Source organism: Andrena cerasifolii, chromosome 3 (assembly GCF_050908995.1).
Source record: "Andrena cerasifolii isolate SP2316 chromosome 3, iyAndCera1_principal, whole genome shotgun sequence".
Lineage (NCBI taxonomy): Eukaryota > Metazoa > Arthropoda > Insecta > Hymenoptera > Andrenidae > Andrena > Andrena cerasifolii.
The window spans coordinates 20373569-20396345 of record NC_135120.1 but is presented as its reverse complement, the minus strand read 5'-3'; the positions used below and the strand labels follow the sequence as shown (position 1 = coordinate 20396345).

Sequence of the window (22777 nt, the reverse complement as noted above, 5' to 3'; positions counted from 1 at the left end):
TTTTCGAAATATTTAATGTTAAAGTTTCGAAAATTCAAAATCGACTGACGCGTCATCACTTAAACTGTAATATCTCGGTCATTTTTAAAGATAATGCCACCGTCTTATATTCATTTTAAAGCCGAAGGAATTCTTTCTCAAACCGTATATAGAATGTTTTGTTGATTGTTAATAAACTTAACAGTAATCGATGTCAAAGTTTCAAATCGCGATTTGACGTCGTTCCCAACCACATTAACATTAAATATTTCGACAACTATTTGACATAGGCCGTTGAAATTCAGTATACATTGTTTGTGCAAGGTTATCGACAAATGCTGTAAATTTTAAAAGAGTCGGTGAAACTAAAGTTTTCATCTATTCGTTTTGACGTGGAATACCTCATTTGTTGATATTCACGCGAAGCATCCCCTTACTTAGGTCGCTCCGCCCTGGTGGGGATTAATTAAATCGAATTTGCTACCATGTTCATGGGCGTGGAATTGTGAACTTCAGCTTGTCGGAGTCAATCATGGCTCTCCGATTAATTATCACCGTTTAGTTACCACTCTCCACCCTTTATCGTGTTTAAAAACCCCATCAATAGGCTTCAAGTATCACAGTGCACATCCATCCCCTTACACCGTGCTGCCCATTTTACTCCAGCGACTACGTTAACCTCCCTCAGCACGAGTGATTCACAGTAGCACTAAAGAAAACATACCAGCCACCACACTTGATGCTCAATTTATCCGCCAGCCCGACGTCCTGGATAAACGCGGCGTTCCAGGATCGCTGTCCCCTGCGACCTCAGATCCAACCTCCCCTCTAAAACCGTCACCCCCTTTCGTCGACGTGTACACCGATACGGTAACGACGTCGTAACCGCGGAACTGCGTCCGCTCGCGTCTCTGCCTACCCATAAATGAGACACGGTTCGCGCGGGGAGACATTAACATAAGGTATACGAGTATCAAGAGGGATATCTCTGGCGAGCAGACGCGGCAGCGCGATTACCTTATCACGGGATACGACCATTAATATCGCGCGTACGACGAAGGGAACGGAACGGAAAAAGGCGGCACTACCAGCGAACCGAATCCCGGCGTGTGAAAAGTGTCCCTTTATTACGCGCTGCGATGGCCACGGAACTGATAAGTGCGATCCCTTTCACGGGGCATTATTAGGGTCAAGTGTACGTGTATCTGGAGCTTCTTTCTGTTACGGACCTCTCGTGAACTCAATGGCGCGGCACCCTGATACGATCGCGATTTCGCGGAACTTCCTTTCAATGAATTCGTCGTTGCACGACGATTCTCAACGCGGGCTCGTTAATCGATACCTTTACCTTGCGAAACGGAGCTTTCCATAATTGGGACGTCCATTGATCGAAGAGCACTGGCTCGTTAATTAACCGAACGCGAAACACCGATACTTTCGCTTTCCAGCTTGCCTATATTTAGTTTCGCGCTTAATAATTCTGCTCGTTTAAAATTTCTGATGTTACAAAGCTATGAGCACGGGTTCCTCGATGAAAGTACCACAGCTTCTGTAGTTACAGACTTCACTGGTTAATCTATTTCAAGTGCAAGCAATGCTGTGGTTACAAGCTTCGAGGTGTGTTTGAAGCTCTGGATTATGGTTGAAAGAGGTGACACTGCTCTACGACTAGGAAATGTCAATTGGGGGATGAGATTAGGATGATCCTACAGCAGCGCAGCGAAACGATGCAGGGAGACGTCCCTGGGAAACATTGAGTTCGCGAGTGCAAGGAAAATATTTGGCTGGGTAACAGGGGTTGGCACATTACGGGGGAATGCGAGGCATTCGGGAGTCGCGTGATTCGCAGGGGCGCATTGCGGCGCCGGCAATCCGCCCCTTTAATATTACAGCAGTCTTTATTAAAGCTCCATCTTCTTACAAGCTGCCAGCCCCATTCTAGGCTGTATCCCCCCAGCCAACGACGTCGTTAACTTCCCTCGAATTTCGTCCGCGAAACGGCAACCGAAAAGACGAAAGGGGTGCCAGAGAATACCCGGGGGCCAATAATCCTTAGTGCCGCTACAACAGGCTTATTAAGGACGTTAAGACGTTTATAACGCCGCGGTTTGGAACGTGACAATATCGTCTACTTTCATCCCTACTTGCCCCCGTTGCTGCCTACATCGTGACAACGGGGCTGTTAACCCCGTTCCAATCCCGCGACAGTTGCCTGGCGCCCTGACAACGGTAATGGAATGGAACCTTCGAAAGGGAAAACCGCCTACCTTCTCTGTTTCCACGTCTGCCTAATTACAGGCTCTCCACTCGGCGACTAATTCCCGTGCCACATTTTAAGGGGTCGTGCTCAATCAGGAGGCCGAAAAAAAGGGTGGTTTTTGGAAATTTTTTACTCAATAGCTATAACACATTTCTCAAAAAATCTTTTTTCCTTTTAAGGATTGCATCTAGTACCGTGCATCGTAATTTTTTTATTTAAAAATATTTAGCAATAACTAAGTTATTGTCAATCACTCGAAGGTTCTCTAAAAATAAAGGCTTCTGCGGTGACCACTGCTGCTCGAAAGTCGATCATCTCAAATAAAAAATTCAAAAGAATTTACATATTATATTATATTATCTAGTATTTGAAGACCACCCTTTTTTTCGGCCTCCTGACTGAGCATGAGCCCTTAAACGCTCTCGTTTCACCCTTTTACCCTCTCGGATCATTCTGCTATACTGAAACGTTTCCCAGAGCGATGCACTTTGACGGTCTTCTGCTGCATCGATACTGTTTACATTTATTTACTCCTTTTCATCGATTTCTGAATAGAAACGATTCAATGATGAACTACTGTGTGCATTCCCTGGGAGGTGAGATTCGTTTCCACGCTGAGTGCGGGTTAATAACTTCGTCCCGTTATTTCGCGTCAGCTATATTCGCCACCGCGCGACGCTCCTCGATTGACAGGTTACAAGGGGAACGTGAAAATTCCCCTCTCGATTTTAACTATCCGTGGCGTTTCGAGTAACCTCCCCTCTGATATCCGCTTCCCGGAGGAGGATCGGAGCGATCCTATTTTCGTGACGAGCATAAATCTTCCGGATGGAATATTATTATCGACAAAAATGCCAGGCTCTAAGAGGCATTACACTTTTTCCAGCGACTCCGTACCGCGAGGACTGCTGACGTCACGCTGGAAATTGTCCGCTGGAAATAGTCGCCCGCGATGCCACGTTAAATCGCGGTGTCGTATCCAGGCTAATCGAATAGCACTTCGAATATATCTCCCGTCGAATGCCTTCCACCAGTTCCGGCGCGTTTATAATCGGTTCGTTAAACGAGGTAACGCCGCTGCTTGCCCGCCGCAGGCTCGTTTAAATCGAATCAACACGGTCACTTTGTCCGTCCAAGGCAAAGGCCAATATCCTTTAAAGAAACGGGGTCCGACCGCTCGCGCCGCGGCAGGCACAGGGATAGCCACCGTTGCGCCAGCTATCAAAAGTCTTTTCTCTATTTGTCTCCAATTACTGTCACAGCCGCCCGTCGACCTCCTTAGAGAATGCTCGAGAGACGGAGAGAGAGATAGAGAGAGAGAGAGCTGCGGTCAGTGGCTCGGGTGGCCAGGCAACTTTTACGGAACAAAACGTCGGAAGGTGGGAATACACCACTATCGCTCCTGCCATTCGACCAGGCAACAGTTCCCACAAAGAGATTTCCGCACGATACGTAATTGCGCTGATACCTCAAACGGCTGTAATACCTCGCGACAAGATGATAAGCGGGGGCGGTGTTTTGCGACGATCCTCCTTGTGATAGGGAAACGTACTTCGATGGCTGGTGTAGACAGTGGAGCTGTGACTGATACTATCGGCATTAGAGGAATCCCTTGTAGATCCCTTTCATTGAAACATAGGGTAATGGCAGGAGTATCGAGGTAATGCGAGTGGATTGAGATTAAATTGTATGTACTCAGCAAACACTCGAGTTTTATTCGACTGAAAAGCGAGAAAGACGCAGAGTGTCAGACGGTAAGGGGAAGTGGTCCGTATATGTTCGGACGCACTCCCTAGCGAATAATGCGTACGCGTGTAAAGTGTGATAGATGTTTCATTTGGCACGAAAGAGATTATAAGCAAAGTCTAGTAGTATCATGTACATATATGTTTGCGTGAAGATTTTTACAATGTTTTGAATCCGTATGTAAGCTGATGTTGTTTACAAAGTCACCTCACCTTCTGTATTTGTTTGAGAATGTACTAGATTGTGGTGAAATAAATTGGGATTGATTCGAGTGAGAAAATCCGTTGAGTTGTTTTTCTTTGATGCGAGATTGCCGGTTGCGAATTAAGAGAGAGAGAGAGAGCGAGAGCGGGATAGAAGTAGGACAGAGACTAACATAACAGAAATCAGAGAAGCGTGGATTCGAGGTGCAAAGTTCGACACTAGGAGCGACGGAGAGACTGGGAGACCAAGAGACGGAGACAAAACGAGGACGAAAGACAAGTCGTGTGCCAGCAATCGGACGTGTACATTATCAGGTTCAAAACTGAACGTTATTACAATTTCGAACAGTATTAATTATAGGTTTATGTGAGACTGCAACTGAGAGTGACTGGGTATCTTCTAATTTTTAAACGAATATTATTATTTCGAAACAATAATAGCAATGAAAATAAAATGCGCGATGAAATAGTGAAGCCTTTGCGTGTAAGTACATGTACGAGACTAGTATTCAAGCGCGCAGATATGCCAGAGACCTCCGATAACTCCGAACAGAAAGTTGCCCGAGTTGTACTGCGAAACGCTTTGAAGAGAAGGTCGTCGACGAAGGGAATGCACCGATGTCGAAAAGAAAAAGGTAGCAGACGAAGAAAGAAAGCAAGCGCCACGGAGGCAAAGTCCTTCCCCCAAGTGGAGTTGGCAAGCCTCTTTTCTTGCGACTTGCATAAAACCGTTTTCCAACCCCAGTCAGAATCGGGTTCCACGAACTTTCTTTCCGCGGGCAACTAATGCGTCGTTTCAGACACTCGCCGTAGCCTTTCGCTGCTTTAAGTTGTACCTCTCGACCACTTCTGAATTTCTGGATCAGCTGTTCCCCTGCATGGAATGGCGTAGGCACGGTGTAGGGAGCAGAGTTGGAATGGTACTGGCGTATTGCAAGCGACGTAAATAGCGCGAGCAGCGTGAGCATAGAGGGTAGAATAAATAACGTGAACAATGAGAATAGGGTAGATGTACCGTTTGTGGCCACTGCACTGCTTTTGGCCACGTGCATAATTATCTTATTTTTAAATTGCTCGCAGATCATTATTATGCGGAGAATTTCACATCGTAAATATTTTGTTTAGTACACCGCCAGAAATATAAGGTTACAAGTTAAAAAGTTAATTAAAATATAAGGTTTTTTAAGAAGTGGCCAAAACTTTGTCAAGATGCAAGATAACCTCGGTAGCTTCGAGCAGTGGTGTACCGCCAATACGATGCATCTAAACACGGCGGAAAGTGTGGCGGTGAGAACTCATAGAGCTAGGAGTGTCATTTTGTCGTCGTATAGCCTTTGTGACGCCCCATTGATTGAGGTGGACGAAGCCAGTGACCTCGGTGTTACGTTTACGAATAGACTAGATTTCCGGAGCCACTACCGGAATATTACGTGCAAAGCAATGAAAACCCTGGGGTTTATTGTTCGATTTGCAAAGCACTTCAGGCAGATGAAGTCTCTGAAGCTGTTGTATGTAGCACTTGTTAGGCCGCAGGTACAATATGCGTCGGTAATTTGGAGCCCAAGGCATAGGCATTATGTTAACTTAATTGAACGTGTCCAGCATGAGTTCCTCAGGCTGGTCTTGAGGGCAACTGGCTGCCCTATGCGGTTCTACGACCATGATTATGGTCCTGCCTTACTCAAAACGAGGCTCACTACCCTCAGTGACCGTCGTTTCTTTTCGCGACCTGATGTTTCTGTATATAGGATTATTCACGGTCAGATTGATTGTCACGAGCTCGTTGCATCGTTACGTTTTCACGCCCCTGAACGGTCATTGCGTCTGAGACCCCTCTTTAAGCCAAAGATACCGGAATATCACCACTATACTGCTGTGTCATGGAGGAGGTCAATCAGTGCCTCGCGGATATAGATTTGTTCTCTATATCTCAAAATTCATTTCGGAATCAATTGTTTGTCCAACTCTTAGTATAACCTTTAAACCTCGCTGTAGCGTTTTATTGTTTTGTAGTACGCGGATGGTTTAATCTCACTTGTATTTACCTGTATATTATGTACTCTAAAGGGTTTTTTCCCCGTGTATAATAATAATAATAATAATAATAATAAAACAGGTACAATACCTTAAAGTGACCACAAATGGTGCATCTACCCTAGTGTCGAGCCAGTCGAGAATGTGGAAACAAATGAAAAGCCTCCATTATCGAAAGAACCGTGAAGGATTGTGAAAACAGTGCTCATACGAACTACGTTTCTCCGCGTGTGCAGCGACTAGGATCTAATTAAAGAATGGTTAATTAAAATCGAGGCTCCGAGCACGGTCGTTTTAAAAGGCAATTAATAAGCGACTCGGGTGAAAATATCGGAGGTATGGCATTCTAGTTTACGCGTCGACGTGTCTAAACACAGCTGTCTTGGAGAATCAATTTCCGATGTTGCGCTGAAATGCAAATTCCACACTTATGCGAAACTTGGCGCAATTCCGCCGCAAGCGATATCCAGAATCCATCGTAGCGTATGTTGCCGACGAGAAATTGTTATCTCTGCCCCGGAATACCGAGCAACAACTCAGCCATTTACATAGCGCCGCGATAGCGGCTGAGTTATGCCGACTAATGCACTTGTCGACTAATGCCCCCGAGTTGAACCAGATAGTCGAGGGACTAGCCTTTGACCCGGAGCCCTATCGCATCCTTCGAGGATAAGGATTCGGGTTTTAAGCCCAATATCGAGCGGGGCGAGCCGAAAGTACCCGCTAATGATCGCGCACGCGTCGCAACGTTGCTTCGGTGGTAGCAGCTGAAATTGAAGCTCCTCGTTTCACCAGGCGAGTAGGAATCGCACCCTTGGATCTAGATCTCGGGTTCGTCGGTGGTATTACCTTTGTGGCGTTCGAATAGGCTCCTAAAAAGAACATTCGAATCGTGCGCCTCTGCGAACAGTCTTCCTCCGAGAAAACAATCTGTTCCCGCCTTGTAAAATAAGGGTGTGATATAAAGAGAGCCTTCTAAGGTTTCAAATACAAACACTAAACTATTACAAAAATTCGAAAGGTAGACTCTTATAAATATTCCAAAGCTTTCTAGAAACCAATATACCATCCACGTTCACAGCACCGGAGCAACAATTAGCTTTCGCAGAAGCACGAAGAAGGAGCAGCTCGAATACTCGCGCGCAGGATAACTGGCTTTAATTTGAACCGCGACAACTCCAAGCATTTCTGGCGTTAGTTTCAGCGGGGCTAGGCGATTTAACCCGGCATCGTTGGGGAAACGGCGAATTTGTCCAAACTGTCGTTACGGATGAGCTAGTGGCCTCCGGGAAAAGAACACCCTTCCCGTCGTTACATTCCTCCAGCATTTGCCGGAGTGGCGTTGCGGTCATCTCCGCGTAAATTCCACTTTTTCAGCCGTAACGAGCGATCCAATGCCGCGAGGATTGGAAGGCCGGCGGTAAAGGATGGCGAAAGGGTGAGCGGTTAGACGGAGACGGAAAATAGAAAGGGAGGATGAACCCCCAAAAGATCCTCGCCGCTATGAATCGTTGCAATCAAGGCTGAAGGCACTCCAGTCGGGACTTCAGACAGCTGATGCCTCTCTGCTTCAGGTTGTTGTTAAAAGGGTTCACGGGACTCGCAACTTCTGTCGCGCGGGGGTGGTTTGCTGTCACGTTTTCTGCTCGGGCGAGCCGAGCAATTTCGACAATTACCACCCTGAAAGCCTTCTGAATGCTAACGAAAATGGTCACCGGAGCAAATAGCCTTCTTTGACTTCCTTTTAATTCGGATATTTCGTACCAGAGATGCCGTCCCCCTTTTGTTCTTCTTCTTTCCCTCGTTCTGTCTGTGTTTTATTTGTCCTGGTTACAAGCGAGCGAGGAACTACGTTAAATATCATAATTTTTACTTTTAATGCACTGCCGTAGTGAGACATTCAGGAGGACCAAGTGTGTTTGTACAGGAAGTGGGGATGAAATTTAGACTATACTTTTGCAGTCTCGTTATCTTGGGAAATTGGGGCCCTCAGTTAACTAAACACGCTCCAACATCCACTGCAACGTGAATATAGAATGAACAGATGCAAATAAATTATGATGCTCTGAGACAGGCGGGCAGGTGATTGCCGATTGGCCGGTGCACTTGGAGCAACATTATTTAAATAGCAGCGGGGGCTATTCGCCGGTAGCCTGCTCGACGAAATCCCTTTAGGGTCGAGGGCATCGTCTGATGTCGCGATGTCAATTCAAAGAGGGGAGCGCGCTGGCAGACGACGAGAAGAAGAAAGTTTCGTCCGCGAGAAACGAGGTTACCTTCTCTGCTTTGAATCGACGTCGGGCGCGAATCGTGCACGGATTACGCCGGCAGTCTCGAATTCCATCAGCATGAATATTTCACCACAAGATTTCGCGAGCTCCGCGCAAACCGGCCGAAAAGAAACGAAGACGAGGAATGTTTTTTACCAGCGACAAGGAAATGCTTCTGGATCAATTATGCATGCGTCTGCAGTCGCGTGTCGCGTAAATACACGTCAAGTAAGTTATTCTTTTTTTTTTACACCCTCTGCTGCGGGAAAAAGGAGACACCTCTACTACGGATGTCTGCTAAGAATTACGGCTAACAAACATCCCTCGAAACGGAATTACGCTTCGTGAATATTATCCACTGCTGATTCTACGATCACAACCCTTGTCGACTGGCAGGACAGAAACGCCGCAGGTACTTATCACGTATCGTTTCACCAACGACACAACGTTGTGAAGCCGAAGAAGCCATACTCCGCGCCAGCTTTCCACCGAAACTTTGAATTACGTCCCCCGCCGTGGGCCCTCGATCACCGGTACCTCCTCCCAGGAAGGTGCACAGATCGCAGGGGGTATAAGACACTTTTTCTATCCGAACGGAAGAACCGCCATTGTCCGTTTTCCCTTTTCGAATCTCTCCGCGGAACAAACGGCCGTGGGATTCGACGTGTAAACGATATCACCGCCTGTCCATTGTGCCCCGCCGATAATTCTTTCCGCCTGGTCGCCGAGGAGCCGAGAAACTTTCGGCTTCCGGGCCCAGGGCTTCCTTCCTCCATAAATCAGAGATAAATCACTTTTAAACTCGCGCTGTTAACTCCAGCCCGTCGCCGCCGACTTGGCCGACCATCGTCGTTGCCCCCTCGGGGCACACCGGAATCGATGGCCCGCGCGATAACGAATACGTCCCATGGACCCCCTTAACGCCGGACCGACGCGACGGCCCGGCGAGAGGCTCGCCCTTAATTAGCATAATACGATAATGACCCGAATCACCGATCCACTCACGGTATCTGGGTTACCTGATGACGCGGCGCGGTGTTCCGCGATTACTCATTAATAATGCACGTTAAAGGAAGCTCTAATCGACCTTGTTACCGTTCCGAGCTTCCGAGGGCCCGCAGCCATCCAGCGGCTCGTAAATACGGAGAACGGGGACAAGTTTCGCGCTCAGACTGTGGTAAAACTGGGTCGGATGATTTTTAAATCACTGGTGCGCTGATATGTGCAGCACGGAGGTACAGCTTAAGCCGGATCCAGACTTGAATGCGTATACGCTGAGCAGGATGAGCGCGCAGGAATGACGCATGCGGAGAGGTCGAAAGTGCCATTGTGTCTTTCTTCACCAACTTCTGAGCTTAGCTTAGCCCACTCCACAGTCGTAAAGATGGTGCGATTAGTTAAATAAACTTACAGCTTAACCCTCCGAGTCATGCTGCTTACCAATACAGGGTGATTCTTAATTTTATGGGCTTCGACCCTCGAAACGGTTGGAATATCGTTAAAAAGTCAGAAATGTCCAAGAGTTTCTGATCAGACCTTTGCGAAAACGACGTCAATTTATTCCTTATGTTTGGCCGATGAAACTAGCACCAAGAACGACGATTTTACTTTTAGTGAGAAAATCTGAGTCACCAGGTCTCTCCGAGTAACTGTTCCATCAAGGAGATTCAACTGCTCCATTCCCTTGACAGTAAGTTATCGAGCTCCCATCTTAAATTACGATCTGCTGCGATGTTAGCCACAAGTATAGCGCCCGAAGACCCTTCTCGCGGTATCGTGTAACGATTAAAGCGGTATCAAGTGTCGTGCAGGCCGAGGTGTAACCGTTTCCTGAAGTTGCTTTCATTTTTATCACTCGCACGGTTCACTAGGCCATATCTCGCCTGTAATTACGTTCCCCAGCAATTAAACAAAAGGCCAGTGAGCCGCGGGGTTACAGGCAGTCCCTCTGACGACACCATCAACCGCGAAATCTTCAGTTCCGCGATTGCACGGGGGCGATATAATTTTTACGATCACGCCCCGACATTGTTGCTCGTCCCACGCAACGTCGTGACGCGTGCGTTTCCGCGACACGGTGATTCGCTGCCGTAGGCCCTTCGCCGTGGTCGCTTTAATCCGCAGAGAGATAAAGAGGCCATTTTCGAAGGTATACCACTGGTTTTATCTACGGCGTCGTCGTGGCGTGTCCAATCAAACGCGTGCGCTATCTCGTCCGTGTCGAGCCTTATGATAATAAAATTTCATCCCTTACTTTCTCACTACGCACACCCTCCACCACATCCTGCGATCGTTTCTCATTCGTAAGTAGCCAACGTGAATGGAAGAAGATGGAGGTACGTGCCGCCGATAACGTCACGCTTGGTAATAATAATAGTAACGCCTTTTATCCACGGTTCGGCCGCAGAAAGCAGCATAATAACATCGGGGAAAGAATGGTCCGCGGATGGTTCTCCAAAAGACGCACGAGCGGGATAACCCACAGAAGTATTCGTAAATTACTTGGTTAATGCGCGTCGACCCGGCAAGTCCTCCGTTAATTCAGCGTCGGTACTTCCCATTATCCTTATCGAGCATTGAAATATCGTGTTGGGGGCGGTAGTTCGCGCGACTATTCGCTAAACAGGAATAAGAACGCAACCGGGCGCACAGGAAGCTATGTACGAACGGTAACAATCCGCGATTACCCGTGGCAAAACCCTCATTAATGGGGAGGAAGGTGTTTTCTATTTGGCGACTAATTTCGCGACAGCCACTAGCGCGCGAGGGATTAAAAGGATACGGGCGAATCCTTGGATGCCGGTTTCGAGATAAAATAGAAGGGGTACGTATTGTTCTGCTCTGAGTGCTGGGCGTTATTCTGACAAATTATTATCAGTCTGTTACCTACGCATAACACTCCCCACTTACAGCCACCCCGATATGCTGAGACACACTTATATTCTCCCATTCGAAAGCAGAGCCCTCGACGCCCGTTAATTTCACTCCCCTGCCGAAGAACATTTACAAATCAGACACGCGCACGTGTATTATAGGTACGCGTATGCGCGGGTGCCTATATAGACGCGTGACTTTATATTCAACATCTCCTCGTGCATCCCCGCTCCCCTCGTTCCTCGAACTCTGCAAAAGTTCCCTTTTAACCCGCGCGGAACGGCTTTTACCGGATACACTTCGTCGATGATGCATGGCGCTTCCAGGAATGTCTTGTCCGTTCGTCTCCGTCGCCCGGACGAGCTGCCTGCTCGAATGGAATAAAGTAGAAACGAAGCAACCCCGTGATCGACATTAACCCTCCCGCCTGGAAGTTTTCCTCTACCCAGCGCGAAATAGTCTCGACGCACCCCGAAGCGACGTCGACGGTGAACGTCGATCCATCTCGTCAGTCCCTTTAATTTCGACTTGCCACCCCCTTCGCCCACACCAGAACGGATCGCGGAAGCGGGCGCGAGCCTGTGTTCCGATGGGGGCGAACGGTGGCTGCGATTTCACGAGTGATTTCATGGGAATGCGTCTGACTTTCGACGAAACGCGGAAAAAGCCCGCGCGTTGCGAGCTCCCAGCATTCCCCAGGTGAAACGCCGGCAACTTGCTCGCTGTGATTCGCCCGCCCACCCCCGCCGACATGCAAACATTCCGTACCAACGATTCCACCCCCGCGCGCATCGCGAAACGAAACACGTATCTTGTTTTAACCCGCGCCACCCTCCCCGGCTCGCTCGCCCCATCGACTTTGCACCCCGGACGGGATCTGCCGTGCAGCGCGGGGGTTACCGGACGATTTCGTGGGAGCAGAAATGCTTTCGACCCCTTGAATCTCGTGCAGCGCTCCGTTTATCGTCGCTCCTCGCTGATTCCTGATTTCATTCGGGGCTGCCGGTCGGTTTGCGTTCTAGCGGAGGGTTTAGCGGAATACAAGCGTGGAGGGATGATTCCAGTGGAGCTTTCATCTGTTAGCTACAGGAAATATGATAATGGGAGTATTCTTGGCTTTGCGGAATATTGGTTTTATATTTTACTAGCTTTAATACTCGGCTTCGCACGAAATTTACATTCTGATTAAAAAGAATTTTTTTTTAGATTCTTTCTGTGAAAATAATTACATTCATCTGGATTAGAAAAGCATAATGAGCAGAGGCACGTTTCGCGATCCCGGAGTTTATTTTTCGAAAGATTTTAGGCGACAGACAAACACACAAATATATTAGAAGCTTTCTGCTTTATATATTTAGATATGTCTTGTATTTTAACAGATACTAAAAAGGAAAACCTAAAAGGGGGTACTGAATGCATTTATAATTGCCGTGGTTAATATTCCTGGTTAAAAGCGCGAGTATGAGATTGAAGCAGTTTATTTTCAGACACAGGCGTGTATTATTCACAATTTTAAGCGAACATAAGGTGGTGATTCCCACTCGACCAAAGTACTGCGGTTTCATTGCACTTTCTCTATAATCAAAGCGTCAGTTTAATCTGTGCCGATTTCAATTTTCTCCGAAACGCGATTAAAACATAACACGGGCGGCAAACACTGGATATAAGGTATTGCTTGAACGACGAGCTGCATCGAATTCGCGTGGAAATGTTACTGCATTAAACGACTTCCGATCCGGCGTACAGAGGAAAACAGATATAATTCGAACTGTTGAATTTCACTTCCGATTCAGCTCGCTGAAATCCGAACACATTGACATTATTTACGTGGCTCGCTGTATTATATAATACATATCTGCGGGAAACGTCAATACTGAAATGTTCTAAAGAACAAAGCGGTACCTACCACTCCGCCTTCAAGTTTCTGCTGCCGTGACTTTCTCGTTACCAGCAGATAGTGTATTAAAAAGAGAAAGAAAAGAGGACGATTCAAGGAAGCCAGCAATCCTACTCCCAACCCGTAAAGGACACGGAGGTCTTATTCTCTTTGGCTTTGCCTTCCGTCGAGCTTTAATTCTATTTTCTTTCCCTTCACGGCCTCCTTAATTCTATTTTTAATATCATTGATGAAACGCAGTTCTGAAGCTCTCCCCTCAAAGGTAACAGGCACCGTGAAAAGCCTTTAAAATGTTTCGCTGAAACGAGCATTATTTCCGCGAATACTTTGATCTGCCGGATCGAATATTCGTATAAAAATATCTCGAACGTGGCTCGGGGAAACGCGAGTATGCGAGGACGCGTGCAAATCTGGGAGTTGAAAATTATATGAAAACAGTGGCGCGCGGGCGAATTAATATCCCGTTGTTTTACTTTGATTCCGCCTGGGAAAGCGTACCAACCGACGGCTGGAAATCCGATGTCTCATTTCCACACAGTGGGAAATACGACGGGTAAGTGGCTACGTATCGAGGGGCAATCGATGCATCCAATTTCACGTGCAACTTATAATACCGAAAGGTCGATACCCGGAAGCAGCGCGAGAAAATCGTGGACGAGGGAGGGGGATCTAAAGGGGCGATCGCAAGATGTTATCGAAGAACCGGCGTGTTTCCATTGCAACGTTCAGACGGCACAAGAGGTAAATCGGACTAAAACGTTTCGGTGAAGCTCTCGCCGGTTACCAAGATACTAACGGTGCAAGAGGCGGATTAAGCAATTGATACCTTCGCGATCGAAGTGACAATGGGAACGTAGAAACAGTGGCTACTGACAGCATACATGGAAGACACCCTGATCCGCTCACCAAAAAGCCACAAATTTTAATGAGTATTTCATGTTGGGGTAATTTAACGAGAAAGGCTTAGATGACCGCAGTGTTCTGAAATTGCTTTGCTGTTAGATAATGATGAATTGGAGTATTTACAAGTTGCTCTCTAGGGTAGACCAGGGGCGATTGTAACACGTTAAATATCTCAAAACATATGATAGATATTAACACAATTTTTGGAAATATGATGAAGAATGACTTTTGGAAGACACACATAGTGAAGAAAATAAGTTTTCGATACCCTAAAGTAACTTTTCCTTACTGATTTAAAATTGTAATATAAATACTCCATTTGCAAGTACGTGTTTTCTCTATTTTTTAATACTTAATCTGGCCATTTTTAAAGTAATACTGATCGTTACTTATCACTCTTTAAGTGACTCGTTAATAAAAATTTATAATTTAAGTTCAAAAACCTGGTCGGCGGCGATTGTAACATCGGCAGTCGGGGTCGGTTGTGCCGCGACAGACCCGAACAGTGACAAAGAAGATTAATAATATTGTCTTGTTTGCATGGAATGGAAAGTAACATTTTTGTAAAAAAGAACTGTTGTTGTAACTGTAATAGTTTTTGCGTAATCGTATTCCAAAGTCAACGGTAAGATGAAATTAAAGCCCCTGGTACACATTGACGTACGAAGTCATTGCAGAAAAAAATCACTCGCATATTCTCTCACTCGATTATTGACTCTACGGTCCATCCACACTCGCAATTCCTATTTGGATATTCGCATGAATATTTACAGGCGCGAAACAACGTTTGCCCTCAACTGGAATGTAAACGCGGAGGGACGGAAAAGGTAACGTATGCGGAATAAGTATTTCCATATCTGTGCGGAACGTTCCGACGGTTTGAAGGAGGGCAAGGAGAAGCTGTTGAAACTTGGCGACATAAACGAGCATCATTTGCCGGTACTTTCGATACGGCGCGAGTTAATAGAGCGGAAAACAAGCTAATTCAAAGGCAGTGAGCCAGCGTTCCTGTAAATGTAAAGGGGGCTTAAACGAAGCGGGCACCGATCGATGGTGGCTTTAATGGCCAGTGTTTATCGTCAATACGAAACTTGCGAGCCCCGTGGCCTCCTTACATGAGGTGCTACGGGAGTGGCTCGTTTCTGCCGGACGCGGGGCGAGGCCAAGCGCCTTTGATTACAAACGCTGCCTGAACAGCCGCGTACGTCTGTCAATTAGGCAAATATTTCGAGTTTCCTCCTAAACTAATTTCTCGTTTCACAAATGTAACCAGGCGGCGCGCGCAAACTCGCCGCGTTTCTTTGCCGTCAAAAAGGGGATCACGTTTTAACGTCATCTGCCGCCCGAGTTTCTGACGGACCGAAGTGTCAAAGTAATTTAATCACGGGAATCTAGTTACAGCGACGAATTCGTCTCCGGCGCAAGCCAATTTACGCGTCACTTGACTTTCCTTTACTCCCTTGGGCGAGTGTTCTACCCATTGGTTGCTCGTACGCTCAACTCCCCGAATATCGGCCACTCTACAGCAGATGTACGCAGTTATGCACCTATTTACTTGGGATATAAAGAACCGAACCCCTGAAACGCGACTACTCCCCTTTGCTTTCGCGAATTCTATTACGCAGTTCACTTTGCGTTTATTACTCCGAGAGGCACTTTGTGTACCTTGTACGATCTCCTAAAGTAATCAGCTGTCGTGAACACGGGAATCGGACCTGCCGTTCCGCACGCTCGATCTTATTTCAATCCGAAGGCAGTCGGTGAACGCATCCAGCATTCCTTGCGCAATTTATCAGAGCGGTTGAAACCGATCAAACGCATGCACTCGGGGGAAACAGGAAAACGCGTGAGGAAAGCATGCATCGATAGGTACGCGAGATACGCTCGTTCTTAGGAGCAGAGCGGACGCGAAGAACCTGTGAAAGGAACAGCAGTTTCCGCGTCGATACGGCCAGTCGGTGGTTCCCTTCCGGCTACTTTAGCAATCAATTCACGGCGAACGCGGAAGAAAGGTTGACCTATATACGCCGAACGCGACAGCCGTGATAATCGATCGATCGCTGGAATTCGCGCGCTCGCCGAGGGTCGCGAAAACTCTCCTACGCCAAACCGTTATTACCTGCGAGCAACGCGAACCTGGGGTTCTTGGGTACCATACACCAACATCGACTGGGACTGGGACAGTAACTCTGACGGGTCGCTCCAAACGTCAGTGGTTGCAGGCTGCTCTCTAAGAATTTCAGGATAATATACTGCACTCTTTAGTTAAAATATCCTATCTAGCATTTTGAAACAACCGAGAAAACTGAAGTTTTATCATTTACTTTGTACCGTCCTTATTTTCCTTCATTCGAATTAAAACATGTTTTCATTATTTCGTAACAGCCTAATATAATTCGTTGCAATAGGTGTACCGGTAGGTAGAGTATTATTAACTTACCGATTAATTAATTGTTTTAGACAGGAAATTTGAACCATTTGGAAAGAAATTAGCTGACATACATTAGACTGTTTATAAATCTCTACGAAGCACGTAGAGTTTTCTAACTTTACTTAAAAGGTAAAAGACGCGTGGAACTTCCGATATTTCAACATATCTTAAAAAATGAAAAAATGCTAGATAGGACAGTTTAACTGAGGAGGGCAGTATATGTGGAGAAGCAAGAAGGTTTTCCTTAGAAGATAATGTATCTTTCCTCCCTCACGCATCATTATTCGCCTTCGCCTAGCAGTCTCCCTAATCCTTGCATCACTTTTCAACTACGCGCCAACTTCATGGATATGAATATTTCGAAGTAGAATATCACGAAGAGTCCCGGTACGGTCGATGACCCTCTGCGCAGTATGGTCTCTCTTCCAAACCAGTTCGCCCTTTGTTTGCCAGGGTTTACACTGGAAATAGCCGCTTGGGCGTCGCGCGTTGTACTTAATTAACGCGCTTCCTTTCAGCGGCCCTCGGCCGAGGGAGCTTAATCCGACAACCAGAAACCGGGGTTGGCCGTTGCTTTCACAGGTCGATCATTTCAGCAAACACCAGCGGGGGTCGACGCAAACAGGATTCGACAAGGAGGACGAGCCCACCGTTGTCCCGATCACAGGCGTCATTCACGCTCAGCGACGAGGGCGTCGTGACGCGGACCCGACGCGAGCCCGCGACCGATCCAAATCGGCACAAAGAACCATTCGAGCGAACCCGCGATAAATGGCCGTCGGTGCTGGGCTAAAGGCCGCGCCCGCTGGTCAAAAGAGACCCTCTGGCTTGTCTTTCCGGCAGCGAACAGGCCTTTTCAGCCTCTCCTCGCCCATTCAAACTTGATTAACGCGCGCGACCCCATGGGGACATGTCCCCGCTGTTCCATCGAGGATTCAATCCAGGACAGGGTTTAATGATTTTGGTAAACAACGCCCGCCAGGACAAACAAAGGGATTCCCGCGTCCTCTGTTGTCGGAGCAGCGGCTGAATAGCAATATGATGAGGGTTACCGAGCGAATGGGTGCGAGGAGAGATGTAATTCCGATTCGGACCAGATGGAAAGCAAAATATGGTTCTGTGTCGCGACGTCCGCGATGGGTGGATCGATTCGCCATATGTGACGGCGTCGAATGTTTGCTCTCGAGATTCCACGTTCGCTGGTGGTTTGCAGGATAGTTTTATTCGGGCAAGGCTTGTGGCCACGTGAATTGGGGGATGGAAATGTTTGCTGTTCGCAGGATGGTCTTTTATAGATCGTAGTGCAGCTCGATAATCATTCCTCAGATAATGCTAGATAAAATCCGTAGAATAGATGCAGAAATTATCATTGATCTGCACTACTTGGGAGTAGCGATCGATTCAGTACAGCGAGCCACCCCGTACAGAGAAATGCGCGGGTAACAATTAGTAGCGAAAATATGAATCCTTATATCCCTTACGACACCAAGCGCCATTTTTCAACGTCACCTTTCCACACGCGTGACGTTCTTATCGTTTACCCGATCGTCGGGCTTGCTCAGTCTAAATTCCCTTCGTGGTTGGCTTCGAAACAACGTGACCGTGAAATCGCCGGTGAAGTTAAGGGGACCGCGGAGGTAACTTTAGATCACAGTAATTAGTCAGAGGCGATTGGTCATGAGATTGCAGGACGCCCGTATATCCGACTTCTTCATCCGCGAACGTAACGCGAGCATGACATCACAATAATGACACGGGCAACAAGGGGTCGGTGTGCACGCGAGCGCGGCCTGCATGCAACGACGCGTGCACACGTGTGATGTAACAGGACGCGGTGCGTGACCAGCAAGCTCGGGCTTGTAATGGCCAGCCCACCTGGACAGGGGGAGGGAATCAGAGATGGAATCAATGTCGTGTGTCGCTGGTAATTCTCGCTAGGAAGGCCGCGTCTTGTATCATTCCGACCTTTGTCCCGGTAACGCGATCCGTTACATTTCCGCGCAAATCTCCAACCCCTATGCGAGCTAATTACCCACCACCCCTATTTCCCTACAACTATTCCACGGCCATCGCGGAATCTCGAGCGTCGTTAGATGCAGATTTCCACAGCCCCATCGAAATCATTTCCCTGTAGAAACAATTTCGCGCCCCGTGGTCGTTTCTTCGATTCCCCAGGATGCGTGCATTAGTGTATGCGAAATCGATGGCGAGCGGGATTGGTTTCATAGACCAAGTTTCCAAGAATTCGGGGTGAACTTAGTTGACTGTGAAATCATTGGTGTGGGGCACGAAACTCGAGGCATCGGGACGCAAACATTCTTAGAAGCGTCGATAGGAATGAGAACCTTCCGCTGAGAAATCTAGCCTGGCCACATTAAGGGGACTAGGCAGTCGAAAAATCGATTTTTTATTGCATTCTCCGGAAGTACTATCTTTTCTGAATAAAATGCTGCTTGGTTTACAGTAAAATTCGCTAAATTGTAGATTTGGCAGGTAAAAACGTCAAGCGGCAACCCAGAGAGTTTAAACGCGTTTTTCTCGAATATTTTTTTCTCTTCATTTTTTTCCCGACTGCGAACGAATTGAGGTTCAGATCGACTTGGAAAAAATTACAGGATTTGTAAAACATGTGCCATTTCGGGGCAAACCTCTTATAGGGTCCGTAAAAATTGGAGATTTTCATAAAAAAAATTAAGAAGTCACGAATTTTTTTAACCCAAACCATCATTGTTTGTGCGCTACAAAAATCCGGCGACTTCTTAATTTTTTTTATGAAAATCTCTTATTTTTACAGACACTATAAGAGGTTTGCCCCGAAATGGCACATGTTTTACACATCCCGTAATTTTTTCCAAGTCGATCTGAACCTCAATTCGTTCGCAATCAGGAACACAATGAAGAGTAACAAATATTCGAGGAAAACGCGTTTAAAGTTTCTGGGCAAAGGCGACGTTATAGGTTGCCGCTTGACGTTTTTAGCTGCCAAGTCTACAATTTTGCGAATTTTACTATAAACCAAGCGGCATTTTATTCAGAAAGGATGGTACTTTCGGAAAATGCAATAAAAAATCGATTTTTACTGCCTAGTCCCCTTAAACGTTCCTTTGAATTTCGCGAACCGAGGGCGTGGAAGGATTGCTCGCGAAGCACCGAAATTATTAGCGCGCCCAATCTTTTCCATCATGCACGCTCCCAAATCCCCTTGAAACCGCTAACCTATGAAACAGCAGATAAGCGGGAGCAGCGGTAGGCACAATGTCGCTGGCATGCGCTTAGTTGAAGCGGGTTAAGTAGACAAACATATTATCGCTGCCGTCCAAGTTCATTATTCTTGCGCAACGCGAACGCGCCAAGCGGCGAGAAGAACAAGAGATTTCTCGCAGACCCAGTCCGACATCCCTCGATCGGCTTAAGATAAACTCGTATTCCCCGTGAACGCGAACACGCCGGATTAGTTTCCATCGTAGGCACCCTGGAATTATTACGCTCTCGAAGCGCGGTAATCCAAATCGATTGGCAGACAGGTGATTGAGATAATGGCGCTGCTTAGAGGATATTAAACAGCTTATTAGCTCGTCACCCCATTTAAACCATTATCTTTGCCCGTTGTTCTACGCTCTCGTGTTCTCTCTGACGAAACTTTAACCCTCGCAGCCACGAATCAAGAGGTCCAGCAAGCTGATTTCTAATGGGGGTGAAACGCGATATGGAATTTGTGATTTCTCAAGAATTTTCGAGCTCAACTGCCCTCTGGCATGTGAAACATTCAATGGTTAGAATTTAGGCGGCTGTTTACTATAGAATGCTCTATGTCCATTGTGGTGTGCTTCATATGTATTAAATTTCATCGCTACTCACCGCTTCAGTGTGTACAGGATGGGCAGCGAACAGCAGCCCCGTCAGAGCGGCAAATCCTGGACGCAGCGATGCCACAACTAGGCTCACCCTTGTGACCAAAACGCATGCGATGGCGTGCAACGCGATGTTCGTCGCGTGATACCAGCTTGGCGTCAATCCTGACATCAGGTAGTTCAACCTGAAGGCAAACGAAAGCAGGCAATAATTAGAATCCGTTCGAATAATGAAAGTACTCGGCTGCTCATTTTGTTAAAGAACGTAGCGTAAGTGTTCCGTGCTGGTTAATTATAAATAAAGTAACATTTTAAATAGTTTTCATTCGTGTCATACTCCGTCTTATCGTCTCAAGATGGCATCGAGCGATGCTATAATCCAATTCTCGAGCCGAGTAAGGGTAGGGCAATGTCGGTTTTTATTCCGATCAGCGCACGTGGCAAAGTATCGCGGTAAACGGTTAATTTCGTTTGATCTAATTGGTCGATAATTGAAACCACGCAGTCCTCCCGATAGGGGTCTAAGTGAAATCAGCGAACCATGATCGTAATTAGGTAAATTCGACTACGCGTGACCCATTAAAGCAAATTCTGCCTTCAAAGGTGGCTAGAGGCTCGCGTTATTGCAAGACTTTCGAAGAAATTACTACTGGATAGTACCTAAGTCAACATCTACGTAAACATAACATCAAACACAGCATCAACTCAATCCTTCAGAGTAAATTTAAAACCACGTTTGCCTGAAACTTTAGTAGCTTCATAAGTTTTACATTCCCTGTAAAATGTCCACGATATTTTACATATTTCCAACTGAAGGGGACAGTGTGTTCGCTACTAGCAAGATCCACTAGGGTAAAGTACCCAATTACTGACACCTAACCAATTACTGTCACCTTAAGCTATTTTACTTAAAATAACGAATAAATAAACTATAGTATATAATCTATAGTATAGATTATAGGTTGAAGTACATAATTCTTTTTGTGTAAGACTTTACAACGTTTATTTATTCGTTATTTTAAGTAAAATAGCTTAAGGTGACAGTAACTCTGGTTAGGTGTCATTAATTGGGTCCTTTACCCTAGTTACCACGCAATTCACGTTTTGTTCGAAACGAGTCTCAAGCCTGAATGAGAAAGCTGTATTAGCACCCCACCTCGTTCCACGAGCAGCTCTTCCTCGTCGATGGTCTGCGTCCTAAGAAATCTGAAAACAATGAGCACCGTCGCCTTCCCGTTTATAAGTACAACGGATTTGAAGCGGGCGCCGGTGACGAAGTTTTCACGGGAATCCGCTTAAGTCGACCAAGATAATCGGATTGCAGAAATCCACTCCGTACACCTATTCATCCCTATCCTCTGTACACCGCAGCCCACCGTGGGAATCCTGTTTTTTTTTCACGGAAACCGATACCGCGCGTTTACCTCCTAATGAAAACGTCCCGCGGAACTTTCAACCCTTTCTGCGCCCCGTTCCTCGCCAATCGATCATCGAATACTTGATTTCCTCCGGTAGGCAGGCCCGTCGATATTGCCGGAGCATCGATTCCAGCGGAGCTGGAGGGGCGAGAGTGCGGGGCGGGGAGGTGCGAAGACGGAGGAGGAAAGTGCGCGGGTAAGGAAGAAGAATGGGGATGAAAAATAGGTGAGACAGCGAGCCGCCATCAGGAGGAAAACAAACACCGTAGCTGCTGACGCGGCCTGAGCAATAATTTTGAAAGTCTGCCGACGGCATAAGTTCGACGCCCCTAGCGAACCCCTGAGCTTGGCCCTGTTCCAGGTGTCAAGGATCCTGGCCCAACGTAGGCGTACCCTGTCTTCCCCTTGGCCCTGGATCAACCAAAGAACTCGAACGTGTCAGTTGCAAGTCCCCGCGCAAATTTTCCTACGAACTTTATGGCCCGCGGAGTAATGATTAGTGTCTTGGCTATGGATCTGTCTATGCACAGTACCCAGCAGGGATATGCCGAGGTCGTAAAAGCTGCGGGATCCCCAATGTTTACAGCATCGTGGTTTCGGAACAAGGGGTTCGGGATTTTTTTTTTTTTTTTGGCGAGGTAAAGTTTCCAGACCTCTTGTCCCGAAACCTCAAAGCTGTAAACTTTGGGAGTTCCGCAGCTTTTACGACCACGCTGTATCCCTTCTAGGTACTGTAAGCCTGTTTAAATACGGTGTCGGCTTCGCGCGGAGGTGGCGGATGGTTTTGTACCAGAGGATAAAACACGACGCAAGAATGTTTCATCGTTTTATAGCGTCCCAATATCCGCTTGTCTCCGAATATCTGATAAAGCTAAGCATGAATGGCACATGTCAACAGCTGCGTTGACATC

General features: G+C 46.9%; 2 protein-coding genes across 2 annotated transcripts in view; one reads left to right on the top strand and one right to left on the bottom strand.

Annotated features, from left to right (window-relative positions):
• LOC143366758 (trypsin-1-like) overlaps positions 1-22777 on the top strand; it is a 356002-nt gene that overhangs the window by 197683 nt on the left and 135542 nt on the right. The window lies entirely within an intron of this gene.
• The window catches only part of LOC143366727 (protein O-mannosyl-transferase TMTC1-like), a 187481-nt gene that overhangs the window by 87580 nt on the left and 77124 nt on the right, over positions 1-22777 (bottom strand). The window contains exon 2 of the mRNA XM_076808045.1: positions 20456-20633. Coding sequence (XP_076664160.1) covers positions 20456-20633 — 178 coding nt within the window. The remainder of the gene's footprint in view (positions 1-20455; positions 20634-22777) is intronic.